The 13,332-nt window shown below is 42.3% G+C and overlaps 2 protein-coding genes across 5 annotated transcripts in view; one reads left to right on the top strand and one right to left on the bottom strand.

The window, feature by feature from the left end:
• The window catches only part of CFAP57 (cilia and flagella associated protein 57), a gene marked incomplete at its 5' end in the record, with an annotated part of 31,790 nt that extends 29,974 nt beyond the window's left edge, over window positions 1-1,816 (bottom strand). The window contains one exon of the mRNA XM_081324762.1: window positions 1,660-1,816. Within this exon, the coding sequence (XP_081180888.1) occupies window positions 1,660-1,816 (157 nt within the window). The remainder of the gene's footprint in view (window positions 1-1,659) is intronic.
• A 392-nt stretch (window positions 1,817-2,208) lies between these two features.
• Window positions 2,209-12,931, top strand: EBNA1BP2 (EBNA1 binding protein 2). Of its 4 annotated transcripts, none has more exons than XM_081324532.1 (10): window positions 2,209-2,273; window positions 3,073-3,187; window positions 4,367-4,450; window positions 5,280-5,446; window positions 5,959-6,082; window positions 6,932-7,021; window positions 7,209-7,284; window positions 8,089-8,182; window positions 8,927-9,089; window positions 12,715-12,931. In XM_081324532.1, exons 2-10 carry the CDS (start codon window positions 3,113-3,115, stop codon window positions 12,763-12,765), a joined length of 924 nt encoding a protein of 307 aa, XP_081180658.1. In that variant the 5' UTR covers window positions 2,209-2,273; window positions 3,073-3,112; the 3' UTR covers window positions 12,766-12,931. The 4 variants fall into 4 exon arrangements, with proteins under 4 accessions (XP_081180658.1, XP_081180661.1, XP_081180659.1 ...); XM_081324535.1 differs by having other exon boundaries at window positions 2,222-2,242; XM_081324533.1 differs by having other exon boundaries at window positions 2,248-2,308.
• The last annotated feature ends 401 nt before the right edge of the window (window positions 12,932-13,332 follow it).

Genomic DNA, 13,332 nt, shown 5'->3' with positions numbered 1-13,332 from the left:
ATAATGCAATTAAGTAATCTATAAGAAATCCATAAAATGCTTAAATGCCAGCTCTGCATTGTAATAGACATAGAGAGGAAATTGTCGACAGAATTCTTGATTTACTTGCTCATCACTGGCTCATATTTAATTGTGATAATGAAAGTTACTGCTTCATTTAGATCAGGGGTGTCAAACTCGCAACGTCACGTGACGTGTCGCGACATATCGCGACTTTTTTGCCATTGCCGGCAATGGGGTAGGTGCGGTTTCGCTATGATGCATCCAGCCCGCGGGCCGGCAGTTTGACACCCCTGATTTAGATTTAACTCTAATGCCTTGCAATTCACATTATTCCAGTGAATTCAATCAGCTTAGCCTCAAACTATTTCCCCTGTCCTTCTTGGCATATTCACAATAATTCACATAGGTTTTAAACTCCTATAATCATAATTCTGTACAGATCTAACAGCTGTGGCTAGTTTTACAGTATTGAACTATATTAATTTAAATATAAGGTTCAATAATGTAACTATTTTCAATAAACAATTATTCATATGTGACAGTAAACAGAAGCAAAAGCATCCAATCCTGAGGACATTGAAGAAAAGCCAAAGCCTAGTAAACAAGTAAAAAGTAAACTGGAAGTTCATAGTGCTTATATTTTATTTAACCTGGAAAGTATATTGTAAAAGACAAAGAGACTATTGTATTTTGTTTATCAGCCCCAATGATAAAAGAACAGAGTAGTGAAAACAAACTTTGTATCTCACATTTGGAAAGAATGAATAATGTAAAATAGCTTTCTTCCCCCCAAAATGTTCTTATCTCAATGTGCTGCTACTTATGAGAGCCAGAATGATTAATGTGTTGAATCAGGATGTTGGAGTCCCAGGTTGTAATCTATTCTCATCCATGGAAGCTCCCTGGGTGACTTTAGGTCAGTCACTTCCTCTCACACCAACTAACTTTGGACTTAATGCCGTACATAGTTTCAAAGTTTTCAAATTCGCTAGTTTATGAGCTTGTAAATACAGATAATCCTCGACTTATGACAACTGAGCCCAAAATTTCTGTTGCTAAGTAAGACATTTGTTAAGTGCGTTTTGCCCCATTTTATGACCTTTCTTGCCACAGTTATTAAATGAATCACTGCAATTGATAAAGTTAGTAACCCGGTTGCAAAGTGAATCTGGCTTCCCCGTTGACTTTGTCAGAAATTTGCAAAAGATGCATCACATGACCCCAGGACACTGCAACGGTCATAAATAGGAACCAGTAGCCAAGCATCTGAATTTTGATAACATGATCATAGGGAAGTGTCAAAGGTCGCAACTGTGAAAAGTGGTCATAGGTCACATTTTTCAGTGCCATAGTAACTCTGAACGATCACTAAATGAACTGTTGTAAATCGAGGACTACCTGTTTTTTTTTTAAATTCCATTTATATCCCGCCCTTCTCCGAAGACTCAGGGCGGCTTACAAGCTTAGCAGTAGCAGTAGCATCCTGCCAGTGAAGAGAGACCAATCAACAATCTATAAGAACCATTACATCTCTTTGTAGGGGTATTGTAGTCAAGAGAAACAGTTTTAAGGGTGTAGAGAGGATCTCACTTTCCCCTTCTTGTAAGCAAGGGATCAGAAATTAGATAAGAGAGAAAGGGGGGAACGCTAATTTACCTGGGATGAACTTCTGCCATTTCTGCTCTATGTGGTATTTCACACAGCTATTTCCCGCGGAGTACACTATTATCTGTTCATCAAAAAAACAAATGTTATTTGCTACTCGGGACTGGAACCCAAAGATGTGGAGAGCCTGAGCCACAATCACGGACATGGCGATTGAAATCAGGAAGCTGTTGTTAGAAAGAGGAGGCACAAACGGGAGTGGATGTATTGGGCGGAATTGAGTGGCTCCCGCGTTTCCCGGCCGGGTCTTTCCCTTCACAGACAGCCTCCCTGAGATGGGGCTCCTCTCGGCGGTCTAGCTCCTTCTGTTCGCTGGCCTCTCCGATCCGTTTTCAAAAATTGCTAACAACTGCCCAGAATTTTCCCTCAGAACCCCAGTCGTTGCCTCAGCCCTGCCCGCTCAAGAGTCCGAAGATGCGCCGCCGCGCTGAGTGCGAGGGAAAGGGAAGGGGTTGCCATGGAGACAGCGTCCCTGGGACAAGGCTAACAATTTGGCGAAGCGGAACCGGAAATGGATGAACCAGCCACGGTAACCGGAAGTCCCGTTTTACGATTCCTCGTGGTGAATCAGAAGGTGGATGGCTGGAGGGGCTTTCGGGTTAAGGGTAATTGAAGCGGGGGGGGGGACAGGTTGATAAAAGTGAGTAGCACCCATTTAGAAATTTTAAAAGAAATATCTAAAGCTCACGGACATAAAACTATTGATCATAGCTAATCTAAAATGGGGACCGCGCCGAATTTCTTAAGCAGATAGTTTGTGGAGCGTTTTCCGGGGAATGGAAGGTGGAAGGAATTTGAGATTCGATTTAATGCAAAATTAATAATTGGAGAGCGGGGGGGGGGTAATTGCACATTCAATAGGCTGTAGCTGATCAGGTTTTGTATTCTGTTTATTTTAAAATCAAAAAAGATGGAAATTACAAAATACCGGTGTTATATAGAATATCTTTGCATTTAAGATGAAGTAATTATTCCAAGAGGGGGGTGTTAAAAGAAATATAAAGCAAAGTCATGATAGTTAAACACTTTAGTAATTTTCAAAACTTATTTTTAACTATTAAATCGGGTTTTAGATTAGCCTAGAGATCTGTTTGATAAAGCATAATTATAGTTAAAGAGTGTAGAATCCTTATTTTAAAAAGAGTCCAGGTGTCAAATGTGGTAACCGGACATGTCCCGAATTGTATTACAAAAAGAGTTTCCAGATTAAATTGACATTCATGTTGCTTTTCACGTATAAATTAGTTTTAAACATTGATGCATAATAGCTCCTAAATTAATAGAGGATTAACATTGTATGTGCGTTGCTGAGGGAAGGATAAATTTAGCAGCCCAATTCTGAATTTGTTCCATGGTCTTGAATTTGCAGTATGTTGTCTGATTATTCTCTTGATTTTGATATAGCTTGGAGGCAAAATCCAAACATCTCAAAAAGCAGTCTAAGATGCCACCCATAGCTGTGGAGCAAGAATTATCATTATCCTCTGATTCTGAAGAATCTGTTGTAGCAGATCAAGAGGTATGTTTGGCACCTGAGAAATACCCCAATATTCTAGTAGTGTATAAACTATACGTATGAAACTAACATTTAAGCTGAATTTGAAATGATCTTATGTGAATTGATAAATGCATAGACTGATACGGAGTACTGCTGTTTTGGAGCAGTGCTTTGGAGGTTTTTAAGAAGATATTGGACAACAGTTTGCCTGAAATGGTATAGGATTTCCTGCCTGAGCGGGGGGTTAGACTAGAAAACCTCCAGAGTCCATTTCAACTCTGTTATTCTGTTTTGATTAGTCTAGGATAGTTATATAAAATTTCAATGATCTTAAGATGTATAGCTCCTTTAGATTACTTGTAGCTGCCCTGTAATCAAAGATATGCACTTACTTAAATCGAAAAATAATACTACTTAATTATACAAGGTATTTCAAATATTCAAATAGTGTTTATATTATAAAGGTAGAGATATCTGTAAGGGAGATAATTGACACTTAGACATTGGTATGCAAGTATTGTGTGTAAGGGTGGTAATTGTGCTGTGATGTAACTATGCATATGTTTCCATTTTTGTATCATTGTGACTTGCTATATTGTATTAAGATAAGGATATCCTTGATTGGAATTTAACACTTGATGACTAGATAAACTCAACCATGAAGGGGTGTAGAAGTAGTTTGCCATTGTCTTTCTTTAGGAATGTACCTGCAATCATAGAATTCCTTGATTGTCTCCCTGCAATCTTACCCTTTTTAGGGTCTGAGGCCAGACAAGGTTGACCAATTGTTGTATCTTGATGAGGCTGTATTATCTTAGTAATAATTAAAACAGTCTGTTATCCCAAATAGGCTAACGGGCTGTGCCTGAAAGTATAGTGACTTTAGGTTGACATACTAACTGGATTAATGACAGTATTAAGAATTGACACTAAGAATTGTGTCAATTGTGTCTAATGACACTAAGAATTGCACAGTGCGATACGTAGTAGCATCTAAACTGAACCAGAAGTGCTCATGTGGCATTAGGATAAATGCTGCAGCTTAGAAATCACTGAACAGATGATTCTTTTCCCGTGTGTGCTCATTTATGTGCTTTGATGTCACATGCTCGCTTCTCTTATCAGTGAGATCAGTTATTTTATATTTGTATGTATTGATTTTGTAATGTGTTAACATGAATATTACCTTTTTCAATGTAGCTTCAGGAAGCATTAGCTAAAGGTTCATTGAAACCAGGCTTAAATATTGTGTTGGAGGGACGACCAAAAGCCCTTAATAATGTGGTAAGTACTGTGATATCAGTTGTTTGAATTTTTTTGCTTGTTTTTTTTTTTTGAACAACTCAACATTTACCTTGCATTTTTAAACAGCCTTTTAATACAGAGGCCACCAACCTTTCTCGGTTGGCAGACTGGAGGGAACGGGAGCGGGAAGCATTTTACACATGTGCGCGTGCACGTGTGTGCATGGGGCTGTGAGCACACATGTGCCGCAAATGGGGTGAGGCTAGCACCCATGTGATACTAGCCTGCCCCATTCTTGCGTGGCGTAGTGCCCCGTTTCCGTGGCGGTTGTTTTTGTGCCTTGCAGCGCGGTGGTGGCCCATTTTTGTATTCAAAGGTTTGGTCTATATATCTGACAGCTAGCTGGGTCCAACCTTTTAAATTAGGTGTCGTTGATCAGTTCCTTGGTTTCTGAAAAAAAATGTTAGAAATGTTGGCAAGTAAAGCACTCCATTTATAAAGTTAGTATTTTTGGACTGATATATTATGAACATACAATAATATGAAGAGCGACTTATGGAGCAGCTTAGGTTATGCAGTCTGTGTAACAAAGCATTAAGCTGTCTATGTAGATCTTCGTTAGGAAGATCTTAAACCCAGAATACCTGACATTCATTTGGATAGCATGTTTAAATGTTGGATGTTTTGTCTGATGTAGCTGGAATCTGGCTTTTTGCGAGAAATTATTCTTTTAATGCAAAATCTTGTTGCTTGCTTTAAAATGAGTATCAGCTGCAACCATTCTGAATGATAGTTTGGATAACATATTAACTGATAAGGAGAAATGTCTAAGCATTAAGGCAATATAGAATTAATATCATCTCCCTAGGATGGATTGAAACGGTGTTTGTCTGAATTCCAAAGAAATCTGTCCTGGGTCGAAAGGCTTGATGTTACCTCTCCCCTTGAAACAAATGTCACCAGTGCGGCTTCTAAGAACACAGTTGAAAAGAATGCTATTGATCCTGAAGATGACTTTAAAAGAGAAATGAGCTTGTAAGTCTTAGTATACGAAGCAGAAGTTTATCTTGTGTTGTGAGTCTTATATGCAGCCTTTTTTCATTCTCATGCACAATAAATGACACAATGTGAGTTCACATGAAGTGCTAAGGCAGGTCTACATAGAGCATAATGAATGGATTCTTATATCACATAAGAAACAAAAGGCAATATAGCTTAGTGTTGTGTGTTAACTGGTCCACCGCACTATGTGTAAGCTATATGTTGCTATGATATTAATATCAGTTCTTTTACTTCCCACTGCACAAATGTAACAACTTACTAGCATATTAACACTATTTGTATAGCTGCAATTGTTTGATAGTACATATTAAAAAGCTTACTATTGAGTGCTCCATAGCAGTAATGATTTCAGCTTGAAAGGGCAACTAGACTAGGTATTTTTGATTTTAGTGAAGTGTATGCTTAATAGCAGGTCACGAATCCTGCAATTTTTGGAATATTTAGCCATTTATTAGAGATAGTAATATTGGTTCTGATTTCCCCAGTTATCATCAAGCGCAAGCCTCTTTTCTGGAAGCATTACCTCGGTTACATCAGCTTAAAATCCCTACAAGGCGGCCTGATGATTATTTTGCAGAGATGGCAAAATCTGATCAGCAGATGCAAAAAGTAAGATTTATAGGTCTTCAATTTCACACCTCTGCTAGCTGTCATTATTAATGCGTGTTGCTCTGTTGGAGAGAAACTTGTGGAGAGAATTTTGATGACACTGGTTTCAAAGGTTGCACAGGAATGTAGAAATGGGAATTAATGTGGTATGTTTACATGATTGACAAGAGGAACATTAAGCCTCCTAATCTTCATAAACTTATAGTCAAAGTTGTATACCGTAGCATAAGTTGTTCAGCTAAAAGTCCTATGATATAGAAGGCCTAATACCTTGCTGTCCTGCAGTGCTCTTCCTTCACTCATTCTTGATAAAAGATATGGGATCAATAGGACCTAGGCCTCTATTGGTTGTTTAGTTATTTTGAGATTGATGCTTATTCTTTTAGCATAGAACATTAATAGGAATTTACTATTAGATACATATTTCTATTTCTCTAATTTTCTTTTTAGAACATATAGAATAAGTTACTAGATTATATTACTTCTATGGAAGTATATAGTATATGGTTAACATTTAATGCTGAATCCTTAGTATCAATATTAAAATTAATCTTGTACCTTTTGGTCTTTTATTGATTCCATAATTTTTAATCTTCTACTTATCTTTCCATTGTCTATATACGCAGAACAGCTTCATATGGAAATGTTGTAGAATTTTATAGTTAGGGTTATTTATGCCATTGAATGTCTAAAATAAAACAAGTGAATATGTACTGAAAAAAATAGGAAACGTAGATCTATAAGAAATATTTATTCAGTTTTCACAATATATTGGATTATTAATTTTAAGTCATAATGCATAATATTTAATAATGTTTCTGTAATAAAAATACCAATTTTTTGCATTAGATTCGTGAAAAGCTGAAGAGCAAAAAAGAAGCAATGGAAAAGTCTGAAAGGGCCAAACAACTCCGTGCCCTAAGAAAATATGGCAAGCAGGTAAGGAGTACACTTGCAATTGGTTGACAAAAACCACTTCAATTCACCAATTGAATAAACTTTTTTGCTTGGAAGATTTTCAGTCAACTGACAGGATTCCTCACAGGTTGTATGAGAACCATATGTAGCTATAAAACTGGAAATTTTTGGAAAAGTTCAAGGCTCATTTTTGATTTCTTGTTGATAGGTTCAAATTGACGTGTTGCAGAAGAGACAGAAAGAGAAATCCACAATGTTGAATGCGGTCAAAAAATATCAGAAGGGTGAGTCACTTCCTCCGCACCTCTTTCTCCTCAATTTTAGAAAAGGAATAAGAAGCTGTGATAACAAGAAAACATGAATTTCAGTATCAGCTGCCTAATAAAGGCTTGTTATGCCAGTAAATAGTCTGCTATGGCTGAAACAGGACCAACAATATGTTGGTAACATGTGCCTTTTTGTAAGTTTTATATCTACAACTGAACAGCCAGGAACGATGTTTGCTGATAAGGGATCTCCCATTGTCAGCTACGGTCTTTTGCTTCTATTCATAGTTTTTCTTTGACTTCTGCTTTTCTGCAGACTTTCTCTTTTTGCCTTTTCTCCATTCTGTTGATTCACTACAAAAGAGAATGTAGAATGTGCATTGTATCCGCTGACAGATTTCAGTGGCTCTGTAAGGATTGCTTAATAGTTGCATCCCTCAACTGACCTTTTCACATAGACAGCTGAAATAAAGAAAATTTGAAGACAGAAGAGTGGCTATTTTGTGAATAATCAGTTTACTAATTGAAAACAAAGTATCAGATTTAGAGAAACTCACCTCAAAGTACTGTTATACACATTTTCTGGTTTATAGATTTGGGGATCCAGTAAGGTCATAGTAGATTCAACAAGCCTGATGTACATCATTCGGTGATTTGGTGTATTTTTGAACTTTGTAAAAGTAAACATTTCTTTATGTTAACTGTAGAATGACTTTCTTTAAATTTGGTTCGGCATACATAAAATATTATAGAACTTTGGGGTCCAAGGGTTAAAAGTGCCAGAAGGCTGTAGCCTCTCACTTATTCTTTCTTTCATGTAAGGTCTCTTGGACAAGCTGGAATTTCTGGAAGGTGACAAATCATCAGAGCCTCAGAAGAAGAAAGAAGGAACAGAGAGGCAGCCAATAAAGAAGGGGTAAGACTAAAGTGCATCTTTGTTCTGAATTTGAGTCCTTTGTATAAGAAGAGAAGAGAATTAGAAGAAGAGAAGAGTTGGAAGGGATTTTGGAGGTCATCGAGTCCAACTCCCTGCACTAACAGGAGAGTCTATACCTGGACAAACAAATGGCTGTCCAGTCTCTTCTTGATCTAAAGCATGCACACACAACTAAGATCAAAGGTTGATCCACTAAGAGATGTTATACTTTCTGTGGTGCAATTTCTTTATTTGGGGGATTGTCAGTGATTGTCAGACTGATTGACTGTCACTACTCGCTTTTCAAGATTTTTAAAAAGTGTCTTTTAAAGGACTGTTTTCAGAAGCCTGAATAACTGAATGAAACAAAGGAGTGAGCATTTGTAAAGTCAGCTGAAAGGGATTATATCATAAATATGAACATTTGAGACTTGCATTCCCAAAATGCAAGAACTGTCTTATAAAGCAGAACTTAATTCTGTTGCTACTTGTACATATGGAGAAAATTTAAATCAGGTGCTGACATCTAGCATTTACAAAATGATCTTGAATACAGATTGAGTAGTCTTTTTGCTAGATTAAGAGGAATGCTTATTGAAATAGACCCTGGCAGAAAGTGTAATATCTGGCTATTTTGAAAAAACAACAAGAACCAGAACATATATGGGCCAAAGTATCTGTAATTTTTTTGAATTTGTAGGAACAAGTACCTAGTCATGACTGACACGTTATCTTTTCTTTCAGACCAAATGCAAAAAGACGCTACAAGAATCAAAAATTCGGCTTTGGTGGCAGGAAGAAAGGGTCCAAATGGAACACCAAGGAAAGCTATAATGATGTGTCCAGCTTCCGTGCTAGCAAAGTCCACAACAAGGGAACTGGTAAAGCGGGAAAAAGGGGTGCCAAAGTAAGTTCCAGCTGGTTTATTACGTGCTACAGTTGGATCACTGTAGGATCATGTGTGACTGTGCTGATAAGACTAATGTACCGATATTCCGATACGGACTTGCTCGCCCTCAGGGGTGCCCCCCTCTCCTGGGTGCGTCCCGCCTTCTTTGCTACTCCCAGTCTCGATGAAGGGCCCAATTATTGGGACCCTGAGAGATGGCCGGGTAAGGCCAGGGGCTCTCGATATAAATTTAACAAGAGGCCCCTGGTTAATTTTTTAGTGAAATTTTTTAGGGGGTTAGGGAGAGGGGTGGTGGGTGGTGGTTGTCTGACTATGGGGGGTGGCCATACAACCGTGTTGCAGGCCAGGCCTGGGTCCGATGGCGTTCGGGGGGAGCGGGTTGTGGTTACATCTGGGGCTCGGGAGCGGGTCGTGGGATTACCGATTCCCACGACACTGGGGTATGGCAGCAGGTGTATGGACAGAGGGCCGTATCGTTACCGGGAGGGCCGTCTCCGCTGTTTACAAGCGGTGAGGCGCTCCGACCCTCTGATTCTTCCCCGAGATGCCGGGAGTGATGATGTGCAGCCTCCTGAGCTCCGGCTGGTGTACCTGAATGCCAGGTCCGTGGTTAATAAGGCTCCCCTTGTGCGGGATTTGGTGGAGGGTGAGCATGCGGACCTGGCTTGTATCACCGAGACCTGGTTGGGTCCAGAGGGTGGGGTCCCTTTGGTTGACCTTTGCCCACCAGGTTTCCGAGCGCTACACCGGCCTCGGGCTCAAGGTAGGGGCGGGGGAGTGGCGGTAGTTATTAGGGAGACCTTATGTCCGCGGGAGACCACCGTTCCTCAGATAGTCGGGTGTGAGTCTCTCTTTTTGAGGTTTGGTTCGGGGGCGCAGCTGGGCTTGCTGCTGGTGTACGTTTCGCCTAGTCACACAGCGGCAGCCCTGCCCGAGCTACTCGATGTCCTCTCCGGTTTGGTGATTGAGTTCCCCAAACTTCTGGTTTTGGGTGACTTCAATCTACCATCCCTGGGAGGGTTATCTGAGTTAGCCCGGGAGTTCATGGCTTCCATGACGGCCATGGACCTGACGCAGGTAATTTCTGAACCAACTCATGAGGGAGGCCACACCCTTGACTTGGTTTTTTTATCTGGACGGTGGTTGGATGATCTTGGTGGGGGCTCTCCATTTATTATGCCCCTGTCATGGACCGATCATCACCTCCTGCGGCTGGTCTTCCGTCTTGCCACCCCCCACCGTGGGGATGCGGAACCAACTAGATGGTACCGCCCCAGGTGCTTAATGGACCCTGACGGGTTCCAGGCAGCGCTGGGATCCCCACCTGCCTCCGTCGCTCACAACTCGGCGGATGCCTTACTGGAAGCCTGGGAAAGGGCAGCCACTGAGGCACTGGACCGAGTTGTACCCTTGCGGCCCCTGACCCGGTGCAGATCCCATCGAGCTCCATGGTTTTCTGCGGAGCTCCGGGAGATGAAGCGTCGGAAACGGGGCCTAGAGAGCTGCTGGAGGTCCAGCCGATCCGAATCCGACCGGTTGCGGTTAAGAACCTATATTAGGTCTTATCTCGCAGCGATGAGGGCAGCGAGGTGTAATTACTTCTCTGCCCTCATCGCGTCCGCAGATAATCGCCCGGCCGCCCTGTTTAGGGTGACTCGCTCCCTCCTTAATCAGGAGGTGAGGGAGGATCCCTTGCAGGGTCGTGCCGAGGAGTTTGGTCAACATCTGTCGGATAAAATCGCTCGGATTCGGACCGGTTTGGACTCCAGCTGGGCAGAGTCTGACGACCAGGACACGGGCGGTCTTGTCAATGTTATCTGGGAGGAGTTTGATTCTGTGACCCCTGATGAAGTGGACAGGATTATGGGGAGGTTGAGCTCCACCACATGTTTATTGGATCCGTGCCCTTCCTGGCTGGTTTATGCAGCTAGGGAGAGGACACGAGGCTGGTTCCAGGCGGTTATATCTGCTTCTTTGAGTGAGGGTAATTTCCCCACCGTCTTGAAGGAGGCGGTGGTGAGACCTCTCCTCAAGAAGCCTGCCTTGGACCCAGCTGTGTTGAACAACTTTCGTCCAGTCTCCAACCTTCGCTTTCTTGCGAAGGTTGTTGAGAGTGTGGTGGCGCATCAGCTCCCTCTGGTCCTGGATGAAGCGGATTATCTGGACCCGTACCAATCGGGTTTCAGGCCCGGGTACAGCACGGAGACGGCATTGGTCGCTCTGGTGAATGATCTCTGGAGGGCCCGGGATAGGGGATATTCCTCTGTCCTAGTCCTATTAGACCCCTCGGCGGCTTTCGATACCATCGACCATGGTATCCTGCTGCGGCGTCTCAGGGGATTGGGAGTGGGAGGCACGGTTCTACGGTGGTTCTCCTCCTATTTCCTGGGACGTTCGCAGTCGGTGTTGGCAGGGGGGCAGAGATCGGCCCCTAGGTCTCTCGTTTGTGGAGTTCCTCAGGGGTCGGTTCTCTCGCCTCTCCTGTTCAACATCTACATGAAACCGCTGGGTGAGATCATTCGTGGTTTTGGAGTTGGGTATCATCAATATGCTGATGATACCCAACTTTTCATTTCGACCCCAAACCACCCCAGTGATGCCCTCGCTGTGATGTCCCATTGCCTGGAGGCGGTTCGGGTCTGGATGGGGAGGAACAGACTTCAACTCAACCCTGACAAGACTGAGTGGCTGTACATTCCGGCATCCCGGGACATTCAAAATGTTCCATCACTTTCTATGGGGGGTGAGTCTTTACCCCCCGTAGATAGGGCTCGCAACTTGGGAGTCCTCCTGGATGCACGGCTTATCTTAGAAGATCATGTAGTAGCCGTGACCAGGGGGGCTTTCGCACAGGTTCGCCTGGTGCGGCAGTTGCGGCCCTATCTAGACCGGGATGCCCTGTGTACGGTCACTCATGCGCTCGTGACCTCTCGTCTTGACTATTGCAATGCTCTCTACATGGGGCTTCCCTTGAAGACCACTCGGAGGCTCCAACTGGTACAGAATGCGGCCGCGAGAGTTGTCTTGGGAGTTTCCCGGTACTCCCATGTTACACCTTTGCTCTGCGAGCTACATTGGTTACCAGTTGTCTTCCGGGTGAGGTTCAAGGTCTTAGTGATGGTTTTTAAGTCCTTACATGGCATGGGTCCGGAATACCTCGGGGACCACCTGCTGCCGGCGTCGACTCCCCTCCGCCCTGTGCGTTCCCACAGAGAGGGCCTCCTCAGGGTGCCTCCAGTCAGAGAATGTCGGCTGGCGGCCCCCAGGGGGAGGGCCTTCTCTGTGGGCGCCCCGGCTCTGTGGAATCAACTGCCGGTTGAGCTCCGGATGGCACCGGATCTCCGCTCCTTCCGGCGCGGGTTAAAGACCCATTTGTTTGAACAGGCTGGCCTGGCCTGATGGGGAGTTATTTAGGGTTTTAATATTTGTATATATTTTTATTGTTTTTACTTTGGGCAATAATTTAATTCTTTTTTTAACTTTTGTATTTTTGTAGTTTTATGATATGCCCTGTTCACCGCCCTGAGTCCCTCGGGAGAAGGGCGGTATAAAAATTTAATAAAACCTAAAAACCTAAAACCTAAACCTAATGAATTCTATATTTTTCCCCCTCTCTTTTCAGAAGAGGCCTGGCAAAAAGATGAGGCAGAAAATTAAGAGCCGTTCCCGATAGGGATTGGAAATGAAATGACATTTTGAACCCAGCTCCATACACAATATTGGCATATAGCCATGAACACATATTGGACTTGAACCTCCCTGGTTATGGATGTGCTGTGGAATGGCAGATGTTTCTACTTGATCCTGAGCACAATATAATTCACACACAAATATCAAACAGATGCTTTTTGTTGCCTTTCTTTCAGACTAGTTTGATAATTCTTAACTGGATTAAAAGTATTGATGGTTTCATCCTTCTTTAGGTTTAGAGACACATGCTGGAATATTTGGGGAAGATACCAGAGTCCTTTAGTTCTTTGTCTAGTGTGCAAAAGCAATGTTTGGCTTGCCAAGTATGGCAGTGATACCTCTATTTAACCGCTTCATTATTTCCTTCACATAATGGCACTTGATTCTCTCTTGAATATCATGAATTGTGCATACAAGTACTCAAGAGAGATGGCATAATTATGGATGAGAAATTCATTGCCTAGGTATCTTAACATGAAAAACACACACATAACTCTCACACACGATTTGGTAACAAGTTTATTTTGCAACCACTAAAAGTTCAGAGAGC

This window comes from Vipera berus (genome assembly GCF_964194415.1).
Source record: "Vipera berus genome assembly, chromosome: 3".
Taxonomy (NCBI): Eukaryota; Metazoa; Chordata; class Lepidosauria; order Squamata; family Viperidae; genus Vipera; species Vipera berus.
This window is presented reverse-complemented; position numbering and strand designations above follow the sequence as displayed.